The sequence below is a fragment of the Anthonomus grandis genome, chromosome 2, assembly GCF_022605725.1.
Source record: "Anthonomus grandis grandis chromosome 2, icAntGran1.3, whole genome shotgun sequence".
Lineage (NCBI taxonomy): Eukaryota > Metazoa > Arthropoda > Insecta > Coleoptera > Curculionidae > Anthonomus > Anthonomus grandis.
In genome coordinates, this window is record NC_065547.1 from 35,112,819 (window position 1) to 35,137,467 (window position 24,649).

The 24,649-nt window shown below is 34.6% G+C and overlaps 1 protein-coding gene across 5 annotated transcripts in view; it reads right to left on the bottom strand.

The window, feature by feature from the left end:
- LOC126750713 (LIM domain only protein 3-like) overlaps window positions 1–24,649 on the bottom strand; it is a 53,138-nt gene that overhangs the window by 14,453 nt on the left and 14,036 nt on the right. For 4 of the 5 annotated variants that reach the window (XM_050460418.1, XM_050460417.1, XM_050460420.1 and 1 more), the window contains exons 1-2: window positions 12,031–12,122; window positions 10,910–11,006 (exon numbers count right to left, since the gene is read on the bottom strand). In XM_050460418.1, the coding sequence (XP_050316375.1) occupies window positions 10,910–11,006; window positions 12,031–12,087 (154 nt within the window). In that variant the 5' untranslated portion in view covers window positions 12,088–12,122. Of the gene's footprint in view, window positions 1–10,909; window positions 11,007–12,030; window positions 12,123–24,649 lie in introns of those variants that run through there. The other variant, XM_050460421.1, reaches the window with a different exon arrangement.

The following is a 24,649-nucleotide window of genomic DNA, read 5'->3' on the forward strand; positions in this document are numbered from 1 at the left end:
AAATTATACAAGTAACATCCTGATAACGTTACCTTGTAGACAGTTTGGAGTTCCAATAGCAATGGTTGGCGGAATATTTTAAATACGTTAGATATTAAACCAAACATATTTTTTGATATTCTCCGTTTGATATTATTTAAGTCCTGCTGAGACGACAATTAGGTACTCTTTCACTAGAACCTTTAGTGTGATTTCCTGCATATGGTTTCATTATGTTTCTTGATGTTATGCTTCGTCTGCTACAAAAACGTATCGGCTTTTTAGTTCACTATTTGGGAGTTGATGTTCTTCAGATGAATGCATTGCATTGTCCTCTAGAAGCTTTTTAAATATATTACTACTAAACACGCTACCATCAGAAATTCGCCATTTTCATTCCACATTAGCATAAATAAAATTATAGTTGCGTCGACTACAGCGAATAAAACAATACTAAAAAATCTTTTGTAATTGAAAAATTCATTATCCCTGTTTATTGGAGCCTGCAGCGATGTGTGTTTTCCATCCACAGCTCCCACGCAGTTAGGAAAGTTGCAAAGTCATTGTCCTCGGCAATTACTTGCCATTCTGCTTGATTTTTAGGCATCTGAACAGTACCAATCAATTGTAGCAACAGAAGTAAAATAAATAATCTCTATACTACAGATTTGATCGGTGGTGGATGCAGTGGAAGACGACAACGATGTGGATAATCCATCTGCTGAGCATGAGACTACTCACGATGCAATTCTAAATAATGCCATTTTTAAATAATTTAAGGTAATAGAAGGTAACCCTCAAGACTCTACGAGAAGTAATGTAAATGTCACTAATGTTAAAGAAGGAAAAGAAAATTTAACTAAAAAAACAGTTAAGTCGCCAACTCCTGGCCATGTACCATCAAGGAAAAGAAGATGCTAATGAAGCCTACGGGCAATGACATTAGAGGCAAAAAACCAAAAGATGTGCTTACCAGATTTAGCGAAGAAATGCATGTGACATTGCGAAATCTGTCCACTAATAATACCCCAAGCTGTAGTCAACACAAAATAAGCACGCTTTTGTTTGAAGCAAAATTGGGAAATTACAATTATCCCGTAGCACAACAACCACAGCAGCAGTATTTTTCTCACGCTCAGCAACAACACTATTATCCTCAACCTCAGCAACATTAATATTTTCCCAGTCCAGCAAGTTCTGATGGCTTACTAAGGATTTTACAAATGCAGTCCTCGGGATGACATTCTTCAAGCTCTTGTTTTAGCAATCTCCCCACTTCGGCACAATCAACTACTGCTCCCACCACTGATGAAAATGAAGCTGTAGCTCGCTTCCTCAACCAACTGCAAACTCCAAAACATCATACGTCATAAGCATAGATATGCGCAGTACTATTTTCATTTAGGGTTGATGAAATTTGATTTAGAAAGTAACCATAATTATTTAATATTTATATGAACCCGTAAATTTTAATGAACATCTAAGTACTTACCTTACTATCTCCACAACAATTATGGAAATTGCCTGTTTTGAAATTTTAAAAAGATACTTTTGTTAGTGGTATGAATCTCCAGTTGATAAAAATCGCAACGTCACAGCAAGACGCTCCATTATGGGAATGGCAGGTCTACAGTTGACGTCTTCTTTAACAATTTGTGGTTCTATTTTTTGTAATAAATATTCAAATTCACCTTCCGACGGTCGAACCCAAAATCTTCTTTTGCATGCAATTTTTCTGTCTGTATGTTTAGTCGCGATAAGTAATTACGAGTATAACGTGATGTTCGTCAGACATGTTGATATCGTCTGATCGACAAATATTTCTGTCAAATCTGGTGTGGACAGATGCAGTTTTGACCTTGAGTGAGGACGCAGCTTTACAATTCACTAGAGTTAGGGTTGCACAATTGGTCAGTAGTGAAGTTAAAATTTAAATTTTACAATTAAATTAGTCAATAAAAAAGAGCCTTATCACGCAAGATTAATTTATTCGTACATGATATGTGCAAACCTAATTTGAATTTTAAGTGCATGAACGAAGAACGACGACGACAACATCCGAAAGTTACCCTCGGCCGCTCCTCGCATGCAAAAGTGTGTGTGTGTGTGTGTGTGTGTGGTGTACGTTCGTTCGCCAAGTCATATAAAATTCTAATTTATATAAACGAGGAGGGTCCGGATACAATCTGGAAAATGTACTTTGTGGCGACCGTGGTGGCACGTAATCGATGCCCTTCTCCTCCTTGCTTTATATATGTAAAGAGGCAATTTATTAAACCTTTCCAAATATTGTATAGTGCAGCGATCATTAAATACCATTAACTTTGATTTGCAGTAATTAGTTGTGTTATTTATTCTCGTTACGTTCTAATTGTAATGGGCGAGAGGACCTTTTAAATTTATCCATTACCATGAACGGCAAAGAGCTGCTGCTCCGGATCCGGGTGCATTTCATTGATGTCACTCCAAATTGAGTCTTATGGAAAGTTCTTGTTCATCTGCGGAGTTAACTTTTCATTTTCCCGCCCGACGCTAAATGGACTTTAATAGCGCCTTTAAGTCGCGTCGCGTCGGGGCACAAACGAGAATGGAAGACGGAAATGCGACGGTATCCCCCTAATGCACCTCTCGCTCCTTTTACCAGATTATCGGGATTAAAACAGTCAATTAAATGGCTCCGTTGACATTTCAAATTCACCCAATTGTACAATTACACTCGCGTCCATTAGCGAAATAAATTATGAAAACCACACGCACGAATGTATGCACGTTTATAGGAAAAACCATGAAGCTAAATTAATTATCGTGTAATTGAATTAAATGATACTGAATAAGACTTTATTGATAAATGGTAATAATATTGCTATACCGTAATTCAAAATATAATAAAGTCACTTAAGTGGAACCAGCATTATGTTCGTTTTTTTAAATTTTTATCTTAAAAGTGGTTTATAGCTGAAATTTTGAACTGTTGCAAAGTTCTACGAATATAAAGTCAAACCTGAAAGGTCATAATGTCACTTACGTGCCCTTAATGAATAATTTGAAATAAAAGTCAGAGGCAATAATGCCCAACAACATGAACGAAGCAACACATCCGCAACCATCAGCAAATTCAATTAATGTCAGTCTTTCTAATCTGAGTAATGCGGCGAGAGAGCGGAGCGGCGTAAATAACCTGCCCCGAGATAATGGCGGGTCGGTCGGTAATTAATCCGAATCCAATTAGCGTCCGCATTAGTAATAATTTTACGTCAAATCCCAATGGCGTAATGGCCGAAGCCGAACACGGGCTGCATTAAATCGGACAAGAAAATTCATTTTCTCCCGTCAAACACTAAAGAGATAATCAAATAAAAGCTGGAAAGGAAAACTTTTATATTAGAACCGAAGCAACTACTATAAGGTAACACATTGGCAAAGTTTGACACTGTGACGGATGAGTCCGCGCCAAGGTGTACTATTATAGGGCAAAAACGGACCTTAAATTGGATTTTCTTTACTGCTTCGAATGGGAAAACTTTCGGCTCAATAACGTTTAAGCGAAACCCACCGGGGCCACTCTCTCGCATAAATATTAAAAACAAATTATTGCCGGATCGGAATAATTGAATAAATAAAAGGATGGTCTGTTCGTTACCCGTCCTAACTGCACCTTAGTGAATTAAACACAAAATGGCTTTAGTGCCCTCACAAGGATCGGATGATGCCTGGCCGGGGATACTTATGCTTTTATTCCTTTTTGCGACTTCTATGATGTTGTTAATACTAACAGCTCAACTCCATGTAACTTTTTCCTTTAGATTATCCTTTTATTTTATTAGTGTCTAAATAAAAACAGAATTTTTCGAGTTTCCAGTCTGGAATTAATAGATTAAAACCGAAATATTTGTAGTCAATTTGATTGCAGTAAGAAAAAGATTAAAAGAAAATACACTCTCACCTCCATAATTTAACATGTTATTATTTTATCAATGGGCTTTACCGAATAATACCGAAGAAATGTATATAAAAGAAAATAAAAATAATATAAGATTTACTAAGCCTAAGCACTAATAGTCACATTATTAAATCTTTATAAGGAAACATAAATATCACAATATTACAGAGATCCATAGATAACGTTTATAAAATTAGACAATGTTAATAATGCGGTAAACTAGTTGCGATAATGAACTAATTTAACCTCTCCCTGCCCGAGGGCCAAAATAGTACACTCCATGAGAATACTGATTGGCCAACCTAATATAGTTGTATCCATAGATTAGTATATCTGGATTGAAATTGAAGACCTATTTTATATGTAAATATAAAATAATTTTATAAAAAAGAGTCAAAAAATGTATAGAATGAAGAATATCATTAAAAAACTAAGTCTTTATGTTTGCGACGAGTTTCCAGATTTTTAAATTTAGGGATGACTCTAATTGTTGGTAAGTAAATTCATCTAGATAATTAATAAACAGTCCGTTCCCCCTTGCATGAATATTTTCACTATAATAAGGGAACTAGACAAGACCAAATTTAAATGTGAACATACTACTGAACAGTACAGCAAACGGAGGGAGGCAATATTAAGACAATCCCGTGATCACCTCTTAATAAAACCAAGCATCTGAAACGATTTAGTTACTACATGTGAAATAAGTCGAATAAATAAACTCAGGGTGCCAGATCCCTGATTTGATTAACTGGATCATGGTAACACCTATGAAATAAGAGTGATTTTAAGGTTCCCTACACTTATTAAAGCATATTGACTAACATTTAAGTCTAGCATTTAAGTCCATACCATTCTTAGAAAATAAACTACTAAGTCTTCATAAATCTGACTAAAGCATTTATCTGTGGATGAAAATGAAAAAAAATTTAAATCAGCAAAGAGAAGAAAATAGCTGTTCTGAAAGCACTCCGAGATTTCATTTACCTAAAGGGTGAACAAAAGAGGCCTGAAGTGAGACGCCTGTGGAACACCAGACAATACCCAAATATCATCACCCATAACATACATGACTCATAACCACTTATTTTGAAAAATTGTGTTCAATCAGCTAGATAAGTCTCAAACCATTTCAAGACGGGGACGACAATGCCTGTTTTTATAAATTTATACATTAATAACAAAATGTACCCTGTCAAAGGCCTTGGAGAAGTCAGTGTATAAAGCATGGACTTGCATCCCTTTTTTAATGAGTTATAGTCAAAAAATCAACAGAAGAAAGGACACTCAATTCACCAGAACGCCCAGCAATGAGACCAAATTGTTGATCTAATAATTGATCCTGGAGAGCAGATGTAAAGAGCTGAAAAACAAACCCTTCAAACATTTCCCTGATAGGCATTTTCCAAGTAAAACAACAGTGCAGAATATTGTTAATAACTTTGACACTAGACTCAGAGCAAAACAATAATGATGGCAACGCTGGAGAAAATAATTCGGATTTTGAAATGTTACTTCATGTTGAAGAATATAAAGAAATTAGCAGTAGAACTCCTGTAGAAGTTGTAGGAAAAGATCATATTACAGTTATGCGCAGAATACAAATACCATTCTTTTAAATATCCAAAACATCAGGAATTAAAGGAAGGCGATGAAACCTGAAGAGCTCCGAGATTTCTGTTTTGAACTTATGGAAAGGGTGAATAATATTCTTGGAAAAACATTTGGCAGCACACGCAATTTTGGAACCTTTACAAAATATAATTTTGACCAGCATTGGAAGAGGCTGCACCTGAAAATGAGATTTGGTTTCTCTTAAATGAATGTCTTGCGAACCATTCACAACAAGTCAGGGAATATCTTCAAAACATATTTAATGGACGCGTAATTGGGCTAAATTACACTATTAATTGGCCAACCAGGTCTTTGGACCCTTCACCATAAGACTTTTTCCTGTAGGATCACATTAAAAGTGTTATTTATAAAAAGTCAACACTTTTTTGTTTATTTTGTTTTGCTTTCTTGTTTGTTTATTGCTTGTAAGTAGTTGCATTTATTTATAAAATCACTTAATGAAAAATAATGAACTTTGGTATTAGCAAAGATAATACTACTACGGGTAGTATTATCTTTGGTTTATCTTTTATTTATATTATTCAGTTTATCTGTAAAATATACAGGGGAGTCAATATTTGAAAGTATCATAATTTATATGGGATTTGCTATGGCCAGCTTGGCGATGCACCACCCGGTATACACATTTAGCGAATATATATCAGAAATTAATAGAATTTTTGGATTGGATATATGAATATTATTAAAAGACCAATCAATAGGGGTAATAAATGGTTTTTGGCTATACATTTCAGAAAAATATTCTAAATAAAAAATATTCTATATTGGCTCCTCTTCTATGAATATTTCCAGACTTTGATCCTCCAAGAAGATCAAATCTAAGATTGAATTTTGAATGGAAGATCAATTATTACGTTTAAATTAATATTACGTTGGATATAAATTGTAAAGAAAATATATTTATATGGTAGCACTCGTCGACAAGACGTAATGTCATTTTTAAGGGTAATATTACTAAAACTATTTTTCTTTCATTTTGAATTTTAATGACAAATTATATTTTGTATACTATATCCTGGATATCGCAAGCAAGTGGACCGTCGTAATCTTTTTTATTTTTCTACAAGAAATGTTGAATCTTTACCATAAATAAGATGAATCCGGATTAAACAATGAATTTGCCGCCGGCGTAATCACCATAGTATAAGTATGATAGGTGATACCATAAGTAGTGTCACCATATATCAAAAGAGGAGGGCGGGAGGAGGGGTATATTTTGATGAAAATCAGCGTCTTGTATCCAGTACGTACATTTTTACAGAAAATGATATTTTGTCATTAATGATGTATGATTTATGCAAGCTATGTCCTGCATGAGCTCCCCAAATCGCATTTAATTTTTTACACCTAATTTTCAAAATTAACGAAACATAATTGTCTTTTGCTTTAGACGAAAATCTGATAATTGTTATCTGTATGCGTGTAAGATATTATTATAATAATAATATGAATAATAATATAAGGTTTATATAAAAAAACATTTACATTGATATAATTGTTTTAAGGATAAAAAAACCCTAAGATATGCTAAAAGGCCGAATTATCAGCCTTCTTTATGTTACAAGGGAGCTGTTGAGGCCTACACTATATTAGCAATACAAAAAAAAACTATTATTAGGCGCACAAAAAAATAAAAATAAAGCAGTTAACAGCCTACCTGTAGTACTCAATTTACTCTAATTAATTTGGAAAAAATTATAGGAGTTTATGCATTAAGTGTAAGCGGGGGGAGGAAGGGGAAGGCGAATAAGAAAAGAATATCGGAATTGACAGAAATAATTACAGATAATTTAATGCAATTTTATACGCAATAAGTGTCTATCAACACCACGACACCAGCTCACGGACTGCGATAAGTAGTAACTCCCTAATTCGTTTCTTAAATATACTTTCGGTTGAACAGAGAAATCTGAAATTTGATATTTATTAATATATGTCGACACATTATATGAAAAGAAGCTTTTGAATAATTCTTTATTATGAAAAGGAATGGTTAAAATATGTTTTCTACCTATGTTAATATTGTGTACATCTGTTCTATAAGCAATTTTATTAGCCAAGTAGGGTGGAGTTTTGTATTTTAAAAGTTTGAAAAAAAAACCTACCGAGTGTAGAATTCATCTGTTCTGCATATTAATCCAATTTACTTCTTTCAGTTTATGGAAAATTCGCTCTCTACGCCGCCGCCGTATTCCAAATATAACTCGTAAACATGAGTTCTGTAACTTTCGAATTCTGTGAATATCCGAAAAGTCCCAACAGAATCCATATATATTATCAAAGAAATTCATAGGTGAAGGCACTAAGCTTTCGTATAACATTTTCTCTGTATCTTGATTTAGATAGTGTCTATATGGATATAACAGTCTTAATGCTAAATAACTGATTTTAAGTTTAGACGTTATATGTTCTTTATACCTCATTTTACTGTCAATAATCGAGCCTAATTTTTTTATTGATATTAAATTAGAATTAATTTTTATGTTAAGGTTTTCAAGAACATTATTCCTTATGCTTTCACTACAAAATACTAATGCAACCGCTTTTGCTGGATTAATTTTTAGCATATACTTAGTAGCTGCTTGAAATAGATTTTCTAAATCAGAATTAATTTCAGCATTGGCTTCCATAATTTGAGAGGGCTTAAAAGAAAAATACATCTAAGTATCATCTGCGTACATATAATGGTTACAATATTTTAATGTCTTAAAGAACTGAGAGCTATACAGGGTGTTTCTTAACCTATACGCATAAACTTGGGAAATTATTGCTGATGGCAAATAATGACTAATAGTGAAAAAAAAATTTAGTAAAATAGTTTTAGTTACGGAGATAAACGACTTATTAATTAAAATTTAAAAAAAACGTAAATTCTCCAAAATAAATGTTTATTTAACTATTATAGTAACTGTTCGAAGTTATTTCCATGACTTTCAATACATAATTGAGCAATCCAAGAGTTGCAGACAGCAGGTTATCCAGGTTGTAGTCGAATTTCCTCGGCGGCAGCAAATATCCGATTTCTTAATTCTTGTTCATTGTCAACTTCGGTTACATACACTAGAGATTTTAGGTGGCCCCAAAAATAAAAGTCAAGCGGATTAAGGTCGGGTGATCGAGGAGGCCATCCAATTGGACCACCTCGGCCTATCCATCGTTCGGGGCACATTCGATCCAAATGCCGTCGCACTGGTCGCGCAAAATGTGGTGGAGCACCATCGTGAAGAAACCACAAATTCGCCCTAATGTGAAGAGAGACTTCTTCAAGGAGTACCGGCAAATTTTGTCGCAAGAATTGTAAATAAAGAGCACCAGTTAGACGATTATCCAAAATGAAAGCCAATAAGTATTCCGTTTACAATTCCAGCCCACACATTTACTGAAAATCGTTGTTGAAAGTTTGTTCGCCGAATGGCATGCGGATTTTCAACTGCCCAAAAATGCGTGTTGCGAAAATTGTGAATACCTCGAAAATTGTATATTACTCGAGGCGCATGATCCCTTGGAAGTAAAGCTTGTACCCTTTGGACGTGAAATGGATACAGTAATTCATGCTTTAAAATTCGCCAAACTGTGACTGGTGATAATCCAAATTGCGTTGCAATTGTTCTAGTGCTTATGTCAGGATGCTCTTCGATGATATCTAAAATCAAATTCTCCAGATTTAAAATGCGCCTAGTCTAATGGCTCCACCATGTTGCCCTGGCCTCGGCCGCAAATTTCCAGTTTCTCTACCCCGCTGAACCACACGCAAAAAAGCTTCACGCGACGGATGATACCTATGAGGAAACCTTTGTGCATAAAGATTAGCTGCAGCGACACTGTTTTGTCTTGATTCCCCGTATGCCAGTAACATGTCCATTAGTTCCTCATTTAAAAAATTATGCGGTATAATTTTAATAAAAAACGAAATACGACCACAACTGTATCAACTGATAGCAAAGTAGGTACTACAAAACATAATAATCATCATCCGGATTTGTTTACTTCTTGATTTGAAAACAAAATTCCACCTGATAAAGTTATTACATTTTTGTGAAAAAAAAAAGAATTATCTCAGAAACTAAAAATATTTTACTTACATTTTTTTTTACTATTAGTCATTATTTATCATTAGCAATAATTTCCCAAGTTTATGCGTATAGGTTAAGAAACACCCTGTATAACATATAAAGCAAATGCCCAAGTATACACCCCTGACGCACACATGCAATCACATCAAGACTGCTAGATAGATACCACAGAAGATACCATACCATCCAGAGAAACCTGTTGTGTTTTATTAGAAAGGAACGAAAAAATCGATTTAATGGATCCCTCACTAAAACTAAAATAGTGTAAAATAGATGCCAAGATTTCATGGTTTACCATGTCAAACGCCTTAGTAAAATCCAATAACACAAATGTAGTTATTAAGCATTCATCCAGACCCTTAAGGATATCATCATTTACACAAGCCAACGCCAATTCACAGCTATAATTTTTTCTGAAACCAGATTGTTTTTCAGGCAATAAGTTATTTAAATTTAAATAAAAAAATGTAAATCTAGGCCTCATTTCCTCCTCTTCTGAGCAATTCTAAGAAAGACAATGCGTGGTAGATCCATTGACAGGGTAAAACAAAGAATGAAAAGCTGCCGAGTCCGTTGGTGTTTCTTCGTCTCGGAAGATTATAGTTAAATTAGCCGCCTCCGTCGTCGTCGCCGCCGCGACGCTTTAATTAAAATTGTTTAAACTGACGGCGGCGGCATTGGCGGATGAGAGAAAATGGGGGGGATGGATGAAAACAGACAAAACGGCTTTATTATTCGACTTACGTAATTTCCGCGTTTAAATTATTTTCAAGGTTTAAGATTTAATTTCTGTCTTGAGCATCCCGGACGGGGAGGAAACCTGTCAAATATTTCATATGGGAATAAGGGCTCTCAGGATCATGGCCAGGTTTCGGCTGAAAGTAGGAAAAGTGTCACGACCCCAAACAATATACTCGAGAGTGGCGAGATTTATGAGGGCTGATTTAGCGTCCTTAAAACGCTCTTATATGGCCTCTTAACGGCGCTCTGCATCGGCTAAACATATATTGTTTACTTTTTAAGCCAATAACTTATATCGATCACCCAAATTATTCATAGTTTACCGTGTGCTAATTAGGTTCAGTAATTAACAATAAACACCGAAGCTCTAATACAGAGTTATCCAATATCTGCCTGTTTCGGTAAACATTGATGACTTGGTGCACTGGGCGTTAATCTATTTGGAGCGAAATTAATTGATAATTTGTTTGGGTTGCCAAATGGGTTTCGGTGTTGCCTAAGCTTATAATTTATAGATATAATAAATGAAATGACTCGATACCTTTTCCATTTTCCGCGCCGTGCATAGTAGTCCGAGGGGGACGCACGCTCGCCGGTCCAATCCGACTCCGTGTATGCGATTCGGCAGTCACATTATTCTGTAAATAAATAAAAATGTAATTTAGCAAATGAAAACATATAATCGTTAAAAGGGGACAGAGCGAGTGTGTCTTAAAAGCTTTTCTGTGACATCTTGACCGGAGCGGACGGACGGTGTAGGGCCGGGACGGGGGACGACATGGAACGGCTTTCATCTTTCCTTTTAGCCCCCTGAAAGTTTTACTTTTCTTCTTCTTCCCTCTAAGTGACGTCTTGACGCTAAAACGCGCTCCCGGCCCTTTTGCAAAATTCACGACTGACACGACTTCGATTTTAAGATGACCAACTTTCGATAAATGCACATCAAGTCAGTATTTATTACCGGCTATATTTTACTGAAAAAAAAACATGTTTGAATAAAAACATTCCAAAAGTATAATTAAATTTTTTCCAGATCAATTTTAGCCCCGCGGCGCAAAACTCCGGCATGATTGTACAAACAAATCAATCCGTTTGTATAAATTTAATTAAAAACAATACCGCCGGCCCGTTATGTATATATTGACAGTTGTTTAATATTCCATTTCATTTTTCCAAAGAGAAGAGGGCTGAAATTTATATACATTTTAACTTTATTGTCATTTAAATACGATTGTTATTAAAATCGACGCCGACGCAAGGATTTAGTCAGGCTAATGATTTTGTTATTAATCCAAAATAAATATCAGATTTTATATTATTTGTGGATGTATTATTAACCTTTTTGATATACAAGGCATATTAAATTATATATTATTAAATATTAACTTATGACCAAACAATACTATGCTTTTTACAAATGAAACCAACCTTGGAATATGAAAAATATGCTGTTCTTGTTGCATTTCGACATGTTTCTTTCTTTTTTAATGCACTGTCTTAAATTTATAGTATGACTGGGCACTAATTACCTTTTTATATACAGGGTGACAATTTAAAAACTTGAAATGGCCATATAATAGGAACGAAAAACTGGATAAAAAAACGCTGAGAAGAGTTTCTATAAAACGAAGGGGGGACAAAAACAAGCGTAAACCAACTCACCCTTATCTGCAACTCTTTGGACTTGGTTAGATACGCCCCTAGAATGAGAAACTGCATAACGAGGCACCTCCACCCTGTTGGAATTATAGTAAGCATTCATCATCAACCAATTTCCATGTATATCCGTCTGATTTTCTGATTCTCACACTATTAGTGGTTCGATAGACGTCTGTAGCATTTCAGCATACATGTCGCAATTTAAATTTTCGGGTATAAATATTAAGCCGATAATACTCAATATTTCCCAATATACCATCCCAAACATTAAGTTTTGGTGCGTGGTGGGTATGCCCTTCTCTAAATACGTGTGGGTTCTCGTCATTTCAATAACGACAGTTTTGCTTACTAACTTAAAAAATTGTTTACTAATTTTTGAGTTAAAATGTGCACAGGGGAAAGGGAGGTGTTTTGCTTACAAACATATTCATTGATTCTCTGTTGCTGACTTTACACGCATTCCTAAAACCGTTTCTAAAAAATTGGAAATGGCAACACCGCAGGCGAAAGCTGATGTCATGTTGCGAAATGTCATGTTGACAAACTGCTTTGTGTTTACATTTGGCATTTGTAAAGTTCTGTGTTTTTTCTTTAGTTTTTGGTTGAAAAAGGAAAAAGGTTGAGTCGTTTCAGTGTTTTGAACTATTATGATAGAAAAAACGTGTGCCATTTGTGCCGCACCATGGGAAAAAGGCGATTTAGGCCGGCGACATACTTGCGGCAAAGTCGCGCGGCGTGGACGCAGCGGCGGAGCCTCACACCTTTTTTCTCCGGCGGCGATGTAGCGGCAAAGACGCTGCCATAATTGGAACATTTTGTTCTCAGTATTTTTCAGAATGCACGTACAAGCTAACTGCTGTCGAGTTAGCGTGTATTTCATACACATTAAAAAAAAAGAAGAAAGCCGCGAAGGTACTCGGTTCATCCATTAAATATGATGCGATTAACTTTAGGGCAATTTCATTGTCTATATGGAGAACTGAGGAAGTACCCAGAAAAATTTTTCAATTATTATAGAATGACCGATGATGGTCGATGAAGTCGTTCGATGAATTAAATGAATTGCTAAGAGTTAGCCTGCAAAAATCAAAAACAAAGTTCTGTGAACCTATAAGTGTAGAAGAAAGACAATAACTTTACGGTAAGAAACATTTATTTTTTATTATTTCAAAAAAAGGTAATTAAAAAAGTGCATGAAGGTTGTTATATATCTAGGAGGTCACTATATTGAGACATCTGTGATTCAGTAGGAGATAAAGCTGACACGGATGTAACAGGTGAGGGCTGTTGTGGCTGAATTGGTACTTGATTTGTGTAGCATGGTAGATTCAACGATTGGGAAACCCAAGAAGCTATTGAAGGATTGGGTGATATTTGGGACTGTTGCAATGGTTGGGAGTAGGAAGGGGGATATGAGTGAATATTTTGGGGTACAGGTAAACTTATTGATTGAATTTTTCGCATGGAGTTAAGAACTTCTAAACGGAATTCAGTTTTCTGATAGTTAATGTTCTAACAGCTGGTAAAAGGGATTTAAAAAAAGCCAAATCTTCATCTTCTTCTTGTGGGGTACTTGGTGCTTGATTACGCTCCAACAATCCTATGAGTTGCTGTTCAAAAGTTTGTTTAGGAGGTGCTTTTGGGGTATAGGTAGTAGTTTTCTGCTGAATGACAGGCGTGACATTTACAACCTCACCACTTGCCTCATCCCCTTTACTAATATTTTCCGAATCATTGATATCATCTGTGCCTATGTCTGTTTCTGGAATGTTAGTGTCGGTGCTGTAATATAAAAATACGACCAACTCAATCTTAAAAACACACATTCAAGCCATGGTTAATAAATATTACCTTCGATCCTTTACTTCTGGTAGGAGAAACTGCATAATATCAGCGAAAATATATTTTCTTTTCTTTGATGCTGCTGAACCACTGGCAACGTCTTTTTGCACCTTGATATCCTTGATAAATCGGTCTTTTAAGTTTTTCCACTTCTTTTGTAACTCCTTACCTGCAACAACAATATTTTAAATATGTTATTATGTATATACCTAAATCACATAATTTTTAGGTATTTGGCAACTGGATTACACTTTGCTGCTATGCAGCATACTTTTCGGATGGGCAGAAGTACCATAGCATCCATTGTGAAAGAAACTTGCACATTATTGTGGAATATACTGCAGACGATTGAAATGGAGGCGCCAAATAAGGAAAAATAAATAGCAATAGCAGAAGATTTTTATATCCGATCAAACTTCCCGAACTGTCTTGGAGACGTGGATGGGAAGCACATCCGTTTAATGGCCCCGCAGCACAGTGGCTCCCAGTATTTTAACTACAAAAAGTTCTTCTCTGTGGTATTAATGGCCATTGCTGATGCAAACTATTGCTTCGTTGCTGTAGATATTGGTGCATATGGCAAAGAAGAAGATAGTAAGGTTTTTAAAAGATCTACATTGGGGAAAAGGCTCTATGGCAACGAACTTGATATTCCAGAATCTCGGTCATTACCTAATTCCAACGGTCCCGCACAACCATTCGTTTTTGTTGCTGATGAAGCTTTTGGTTTGCATACAAATTTATTGTGACCATACTGTAGACGAAATTTAGATGACAGAATACGAATTTTCAACTATAGACTTACCAGAGCTAGAAGATTAGTTGAATATACTTTTGGCATTCTGGCCAATAAATGGAGAGTATTTCACAATGTTATTTTGGTTCACCCAGATTTTGCTGTACAAATTATAAAAGCAGCATGTGTACTTCATAATTTTGTCAGAAGACGCGATGGTTATCAGTTTGAAGACTCTTTATCGTGCAATTTAGATGATATTGCTGTAACGGGTACTGAAGGAAATAGGCAAACTGCTAACGCTGTTAGAGATTTCTTTGCGAATTATTTTATCACACCTAAAGGAGCTGTTCAGTGGCAGCAACATATGACTTAATATTTAGTTATTGTATAACATTTTAACCAATAAAACATGACACTTCAATACTAAAATGTTTTCACTTACCTTTCTCTGTTTTTTCTGCTGCATCCAAAGAATGCCAGTTAAGAAACATTTCGACGCAAATCTCCTGCCAACATTTTATTTTCTCATCTCTGTTATGATATTTTGCATCCGATATCTTCCACAAACATGGTCTCGCTTCCACTAAAGAAATGAACCTCTCTGTGTCGAAAATTGCTTACTACTGAATTTCCAACCGTCTTTTAATTTCGCGGCAGTGCCGCAAGTATGAACACGTCGGTATAAAAGAATGCACTCTATACTTGCGGCGACGTCGCTTCTCGCGGCATCGACGCATCATACTGCGACCAACTGGCGACGAGCCGCGGCATAGTCGCAAGTATGACTTTACTCATAACAATATACGTGTTACATATTTAGCGGCGTTACCGCCGCGACCACGCCGCGCGACTTTGCCGCAAGTATGTCGCCGGCCTTAGGCCGATCTTTTCACAAGTAAATACCGATATTGGCATAACATCATCTCAAGGGAAAACCGTCGTCATAAACGTAGAACAATAAAGACTTATTAAGAAATCTTTAATAATTATAAAATATTTAATTTTCATATAAATGCTTTTTATTATATAAATACCTTTTCTCTAATGAACTACGTTAAAAAAACGCATAAAGAGTTCATAAACGGTAATATTGCTTATAATTTAAGGCATAATATATTATTAATAAATTTTTATCATGTAAATATTTTTTGACGACGTCACTGGCAAATATTACCTGTGTCTGTTGAATCAACAATGCGATCGAGCGGCGTTGCAATGTTGTTGTCTTTTTCTCTAATATAGGGACATTATCTACATTCATTTAACTTTGAATGTTAACATCTTTATTGATTATCTTATTATATTTTATGGAAAAAAAAATGCATCATATTTTATTAAAGAGAAATAGTATTATTTTGCGCCTGTCAAAATAAATGACAAATGTTTATGTTTATTAAAAGTGTGTTTTTTTGCCATTTCTACATAAGCATTTGGCAAACGGCCCATAGTTCCACGGCAATGCTAATTCTAGCCTTTCAATGTTCTAAGCTTACTAACATGCCCATTTAAATGCTAGTCGAGGTTCTACCGTAATTCTATATGTCATTATTTCACAAAATTGGATTCTTCTCTCTGGGTCGTCGTCACCAAGTTTTTGCAGCACTTAAGTACCTACCTTTCTTATTGATTCACGAGAAAATCTAGCTGCTACATAGCTGCTGCTTGACGACTTGATAAAGTTAAATTCATTGCAACCTGACCTACACAGAATCTCAATTTACGTTGTTTCGTCTTTTTATTCGTGACAAAAAGCAAATAAACCAATACAAAATACCGGGCTTGACATGTTTAGAATTCTTAACAGACATGCCGGTATATCGGTAGCCATCATTTTGAACATTTAATTAAATAATAACAAAAAGTTTCAAAAATGTGTTTTCAGTTATGAATAAAGAAATATGATAAACAGAGAAGAATTTTCGTAAATGTGGCATTCTATGGTATCATTGGAAAGCATTTTTTAAAAGCTCGGAGATGATGTATCACTCGACACCCTCTTTCTATTTAAGATTTTAGGGGTGTATGTCAGCCTGCCCAAGGGGTTGCAGATAAGGCTGAGATATATTGCTTGTTTTTGTTCTCCATTTGTTTTATAGAGATTTTTTTCACTGTTTTTTTATTCACTTTTTCATTGCGTATCAAGTTTATAAATTGTCACCCTGTATACACTATCGCCTATATGTAGAGAAACTTTATAAAATTAACATATTTAATACCAGAATATTTAGGAATCAAGACATACCATCATTGGAATGTTTTTGTTTATCTTGTGAGATCGCATTTTTTACTGATAATGTTTTTCTTTTTAAGCAGTTCATATGTTATACAACTACATTTTATTTTTAATTCTTGTTTAGTTTTGTTTGTACTCTCTCTCTCTTTGTACTAAGTTTTCCTGTGGTCAATTTAAAAGTATAAACATTCAATATGCTAAGGGGTGTATACATTTGAAGGGTACACGGAAAAAAGGAGGACAGTCAAGTTTTAACTTATTTGAGAAAAGAGGTTTTTAAAATTTCAATCTAATGCTACTAAAAAAGTATTTTTATTAAAGTAATAATTGTTTTTTTGTGTTTAAAAGATTATATGGTGCTTCTAATAATCATACTATTTTCTAATAATATTTATGTTTTGATTGTTTAAAAATATGTTTTGTTAAATACTTACTAATTATTTTATGTAAAAAGGGGGAATGTCAATAACTCAATAAGTTGGTATTTATTTTTCATGTTTAAAAAAATACAACGAAACTAACGAAAATATAAGTTATTACAGAAAAAATGAAAAATATGAAAGAATTAAAAAAACAACAAACTGCCACCGTCCGATTTCCGTTTGGAAAAGATAATGAATGGCCTATTTTCTAGATTTTCGTATTGATGCCCCTTTTGCAACCGTGGGTTTGCTTTGTTTAGGCCGCTGCTTTATAGATTATGGTTTCGGAGTAGCCTTTTGCTTCCTCCCCACAGAATTTTGAAGAAGAACAAAGATCTTGAAGGTTCTTATACTTTTCAAACGTTATTGGCAACGATTCTGTAAAGAAAGAGAAAGGATCTATGAAGTTTCGAAACAAAACAAATTTCAATTAACTTAAAGACTGCATGTTGCCCTGACAAAGAAATGGTAGGTATTCAATGTTCGTAAAACTAATCAAAAATAATAATATAGCTCACCTTGGTATGCAACGTCAGGGAGAATAAATTGTCCTGATTGTACTTCAGTATTATTTGAGCGTAGAACTGAACCTGGTTTATTAATCACAGAACCATTCCAATGCCCATCGTACTTAAGTCTGTGTTTCAACATGCGTGGATGCTCCTTTTCAGTAATTAACTCCTTTATAGGCCTACACTGAAATGGTTTTTTTCATTTCTTCAAGTAGTGTTGGTCTAAGAACTGAGTCCATTCACGAACAAAATTACTTTCAACTTCGAGCACCTTCAAATTCTTCAACCCATTCTTTAGGTAACTCAACCCATTTATTTTGGTTAATGTTAGCCATATTACGATCGCACTCCAGGTATGAGTGTCCTCTTATTGGAAAGTGCATTTTAATCTTTTCTAATCGTTTGGCATGGTGAACCAAATAATAAACAATCCGTTGTCTAATTTTTAATCAGGCCGCAGCAGGAGTCGCAAAAAATATCCAGTTCTTTAACGGCGGGATCCAGTTGCACCATTACAAAATAAAAAAGAAAAGAAGAAACTTCATTTGCTCCTTTGCAAGCAACCGTTTCGTCATAGGCATAAAAGTACGACTCGTCATGGGAAAGGACATGGATGTTAAACATACAAAACGTCAATTGCCTTTTGTAATATATGTCGTTTGTGGTAATATTCGGCACAGGTAAGTTCTTTTGGAAGTCCATTGCAATAGATTCTCGACTAATTGACTTCTGACTGTCTAACCGTGACTGGCGTTTTCGAGCATAGAACGTCTTGGCCTTTATCAGGTGTAGTTTGTTTTCTGTTGATAGCTTTCTTAATTTTCCCTCAGCTTCCAGTTTCTCCTTGCTACCATCGGGATAACTTTTAAGTCCATTTTCAATCATACGAACTTCTGCAGCAAATTGGTCACAAGTGCTGCACGTATCTTGTCTAGGATACCCAAAACTTATATTAAAGTTTTCAGTAAAAATTTTGCGGTATTTTTCGTACGACACTTTATTATCCGGGTACTTTATTTTGTACATATTGTACATTTTTGTGACATTCAACTCAGGTGGCAAATAGGTCCTCTTTGAGTCTTTAAGACTGTAATGACTCATTCGACCTTTAAAAGACCCAATGTGGGTGCAAACTGCGTCAAAGGTGTCTTTAGTTATACGATTTCTCCGGTTTTGATGTTGACCACGACCGTCTTTAGGCTGGACACCTCTTTTAATGTATCGTTGAATAACTTCAATTTTTTTCTTTGAAATTCCATGTAAAGAACGGAACGCCTTATAACATACCGGAACCTCGATGATACCTCCTTCACTATTTACTCGTGATATGAATATGAACAGTCATGTAGCAGAGCATTTTCTTCAGCTTGTCTAGGCCTATATTGAAAGACTGTACTCACTTGTATAAGCCCACTTAAATAACTGTTTTGTTCATTTACTGTCATTTTATTACATTTTGTTATTATATCAATCCTAGCTCTTTCTGTTACAATTTGGAAACATTGTAATCGTACACACTTACAATCAGGTCCAATTTCGTGAGTTGGTGCCAGCAATTTTTTTTTTAACGTCACCCCTCAAACGGAAAATATCCCCTCTCAAATATTTTCCGTTTCTTAGTTGTCTTTGCTTGTTTATCGTCCACTTTACTATTCATATCTGTTTCTTCCATTATTTTAATAATTAAATCACGAAAACTCAGAAAAAAATGCCGTAGTAACACCAAGGTTAAAAACAAACATGTACTGACGAAACAAAACGTTTTACGCTGCATAGTATCATACAGATTCCAATCATAAATTCCAATGTTGCCAATTGACATTCCCCCTTTTTCGCGTGTATGCTATATTTTTAAACCGCGATAAAATCTTGACCATCCTCGTTATTGCAGTGCAATTTAGGCTGTAAAAAAGATTATATTGAAAGGTGCATCCAGCGATGCAAAACTGAAAAATGGAGAAAATTGACATTCCCCCTTTTTCCCGTGTACCCTTCATTTGTCTGTGCAAATAAAAGAAAACATTTTGGAGAAACTAAAAAATGGTGAAAAGCAATATAAAATAGCAGAAGAACTAAATTTCTAATTTTAATAGAAGGGGTACTTGTGTCCATTCATTAGTGCTTCTCGAGTAAAACATGATTAGCATCTTACAAGGTCTTATGAAAAATGAAAAACTGTAGTTTTTACGGATAAATAAAAAAAAAATGTTAAGCAGTAATTAAAAGTAAAGGATATGTTACCAGATATTAAATAAAAATTATTTATTTTTTGTAAAATGTTTTACTTTTAGTATATTATATAGGGCAATAAAAATATAAAATGAGGCCTCAATAAAGTTGTTTCATTATTACATAGTATGAAATTAGCAGACTTATTTTTGAAAAGAGAGATATAAAATTTACTTTATTACAAACGATACAGATCTTGGGTTCAAAGCTTCTTACAAACTAGATAATAAAATATTAAAACTTTATGATCAAATGCAAAAGAATATACATATATGTTGGTAAGTTTAATTATAAAATAAAAATAAAATAGTTAATATACTCAAGATAACATAAAACACAACACTAGAAAAGTATAACTGAAAAGAATCATTAGAAACCTCCTCAAAACGATAATATTCTTTAGGAAAGATCAGATTTATGGATGAGAGCCACTGTCTCTAATATAAATAGTGAAAGAACCGTTAAAATTTGCTTCCAAACAAAGAGTTGTCTGCAAGAACTCCTTAAACCAACAGAACATCCCTCAGCTTTTTCTGAATCACAAAGACAATATTCAACATTCCTTTTATACACAATTGTACATAGTTCCTACACTGCCACACTATCTGTAAAACATCCTGAAACCCAAAACAAGAGTGTTCTCTACATTGAATACCAGATGGTTAGACGCACACCAAATCCGAATCTTGCGGTTAACTTTTTGGTGCCAAGGAAGCGAAATATTATCCAGAAATTGAACAATCATACTCAAAAGTTGTATGGAACTCAAGTCATTCACATACAACAAGAAGAAAATGGATCCCAGTACCAAGCCTTGTGGCACACCATATTTAAGATTAGTAGCCTCTAAAGATATCCTAAACTACAACAACCTTCTGCGTACGATCTGACAAGTAATACTGCAGCCATTCCAAAGCGATCCTCTGGAAACCACATTAAGCTTATTCAGAAATATTCCACGATCTACACAATCAAAGGGCTTGAATAGATCGCAAAATACTGCAGCCTTCTCTCATTCAAGGATAGATAAATACTTTCTAGGAACCCCAAAAATGTGTCCTCATTCCGGCCTGAAAACCATACTGATTTGTATCCAATATTTTGCAAGAAGGACCATTCTGTCCTTCTTGCAGATTCTGTCCAGGAACTTTGGGATAGTAAGATTAGAAGGAAGGGTAGATAGATTGATATTGACCTAAAATCAGAGAGCTGATCTAAGTCCTCAGTCTTATAAAGAGGAATGACGATTTTCTCTTTTAAACGGGAGCGAAATACACCTTTAACCGTTTTAAGAGTCATTTATAGTTAGTAATACCAAAGCATCCAACATATCTACAGGTAAACCCAACGACAACTGTAGTGAACATTCCATAGTTTCTACAACACGAAGAAATTGTTAGCTTACAAAGTTACGCAACAAAAAACCCCCTAGATGTTAATAAATAAAAAATACTGTGAATGAAAAATTAAATATAAAGAATTCTGGCAGTTTTTGGAGAAGTAAAAGATTATGTATAATAAAAAAACAACCACTGTTGTGGTGACAAACGGATACGTTAAAAATTCAAGGAACGGGAACAGTTATACTATACATATACAGATGAAAGAATGTACAAAATGAATGAACAGCAAAAAGAAGTAGTACGCATTTTTTCAATGTATTCAATCTCTTGTGTCAAAATATGTAGCAGCTAGCTGTTTTTATTGTTATATATGCAAAAGGCTTTCGATACAGTAGATATAAAATTATTACTAGTAAAGTTGAAAAGATAGGTTTCGGAGGAAAATGTCATGAGCTACTACAGCCATACTCGATGGAAAAAAGTAATGTACACAATAAAATGAATATGTCCAAGCATAAAATATGCAAGACAAAATATATAGATATTATATTATTATATTTTGTGATCATACTATAATAATTCTTTCTAGAACAAACAAAAATGGAAAAAGAACCCATAAATCATGTAACACAGTGACAAAAAGAGTTCAATAATATAAATATTTATGGTTACTGTAGAAAAACTTTACTGAAGAAAAATTGACATGGACTGATCACATAAAGGTTGAGACTTTTTAACCTTCATTAAAAATCCATTAAAAGAAAAAAAAGATCATTTCAGCCCTAATTGAATGAATAAGAAAAAATCATGGACTTTTGAAAAACTTCCTATTTTAAAATAGTAAGCATTTTCTTTAGTTGTAATATAGCTAATGTCTGTAAATGTGGTACGTTTGTAGTATGATAATTATGCGTATTATACAATATAGTGGATTATAAATATGGAATGTATACTAATTTTTTTAGAGTTTATTAAAATTTACTTGTATACCGGGTGGTGCGTCGCCGAGCGGAACATAGGAAATCCCATGTAAATTTTAAGGGGGTCAATTATTGGCTTCCCTGTACATTTTACAGATAAAATGTAAGATAACTTTTTGAAGAGACCAATCTGGCAAACCCTTGTGCAAAGTTTCAAAAAAATTTAATAAGCGAATCTTCAATTATTCAATTAAATGTAATTGCAAAATTAGCAAATTTTCGGTTCAGGTAAAACCAAACGGGCACCAGTAAAATAAATATTGTCACTGACATATTTATGAACTTTGAATGTATGGTTGTGAGATTGATAAAGCGAAAAAACAAATTTTTTGTATTCGGCTGTACGTCAGATTTGACAAATTGTTTGCTGGTGGCTGGTGTCTGGTTTTACCTGAACCGAAAATTTGGTAACTTTGCAATTAAGCACTTTAAGGCTAAAATGGTTCAAAGCATTAAATGCCACATCATCTCACTATGTTATTTTATTTCTGTCTGACCTATCTTTTTTCTTTACACTTTCTCTCTTTCTTCCTATTCTCTTCAACTTTTCTTGTAATTCTTAAACTGAAAATTATAATTTTTTTTTTCATTGCTCACTGTTGCATCGATGTTCTTTTTTTTTTATATAATTTTCTCTGTGCTGTAGCAGCTGCCTCTCCTCGGAGGTAAGCTGATGTAGCTTTTTGTTCCGAATAGTTTAAAATTAAATTATGTACTATTTCATTTATAATCATGCAAATTTGGAAAGAAATAAACCGTTATTATTATAGTAGTGTAGAAGTCGATACTCAGTAGAGTAGTGAAGGACAAACTTGCGTAACCTTCATTATTATTATATTTATGATTATTACTTTTATTTAAGTGGCTTCCTAGTGGCTAGGTCATTATATTAAATAGACCACTATTCCGGAACATTCGCTAACATTTTACGTGTGTCCCCAGATGTCGCGAGGTGTGTCCGTCGCTCGTTCCATCCTTGTCGCATTTTCGGGCGACGGTGAATTATAGTCAATTATACTATAGAATCATATGATATAACGATACCTAGGATAAAAAAAACCTTAAGAACTATTTAAAAATGATAGCCAATTGAAGAACTTGCTTAAAAAATCTTAGATCAAAGAGCTTGGTGCCAGTTTTTATAATTGTTTTAAAATAAAGTACATTTTTTAAATGCAAAAAATTGCCTTATTTTTAGTATATTTCTGCGAAAGTACTACTCCTTACTAATTAAACCTTTTGATATTTCCCTCGATATAATTTTATGACAGTAGGTGGTCGTTAAAAACAAAAGCCCCTTTTGGAATTTAACGAGTTTGAAAAGTGTTTGCTCGTTAGTCTTTAACGGTCAGCGAATGGATGATGTTATTCCTTATGTTCGTTAGCCGAAGCTGAAACTGAATAGAAACCTCATGCTTCATACGAAGCTGCCATCCGCCTTCGCTTCATTAGTGTTAACAAGAAAGGCCATAGCTGTAGCTGGAGAGACAGAGGGAGATTGCGTTTTTTTTTTCACTTTTTAATTACGGTTATTGACCTCGCGTCCTTATCAGAAAATGACCATCTAAGAAATCCCGAATGCAATTTAATAGGAAATACAATCGTGGCGTAAAGTTAATAGAAAGTCAGGCCGGGGCGTCGAGTCGGACGATCGATAAATTTAATTTACTTAAGACAGTTAATCCGGCCGTCTAATATCCATGAAATTGCGTTATAGAGAAAAAGGAAAAGCCCGTCGGTCGGCTGGCCGGCCGGCCCGGTCCTCCCTGGAATTTTTCAATATTTCATGTTATGTCCGTTCCAAAGTGGATTCCTTCCTCCATCTCTCACTTATTCAATTTGGCCATTTCAATTTCAAGATATTCGCCATCTCGTTTTCTCTCTCTCTCTCTCTCTCTTTCTCCCATTCGAGACGTTTTATCTAAACGATCAGCAATCAAAAAAGGAAAAAAGCGATGATGCACAATGGTCTAATGCTGGTTAATAACTGGAAAAAAATTTGAAACCTAAAATTATTTCAAAGGAAAAGATACGACTGCAGATATTCGTCAAGTTCCAACCTCATAGAATGTTTTAAAAATACCTATCAAGTATCCCAAAAAATTAACTGTGAGGGCTGAAATTCACGGGAACCGCATTCTGAAAATTACCAATTGATTATGTATTTAGAATAGGGCTAGTTTACGAATTTTACTTGTAAAAATGTACCTCGAGAAAATGCATCTGCACAAAACAGTGCGCGTCATTTTTTTCGAAGTGTGAATTTTGAATGAAACACATATTACAGTCGCTGATATATGATTCGTGTTAATTGAAGTGGTA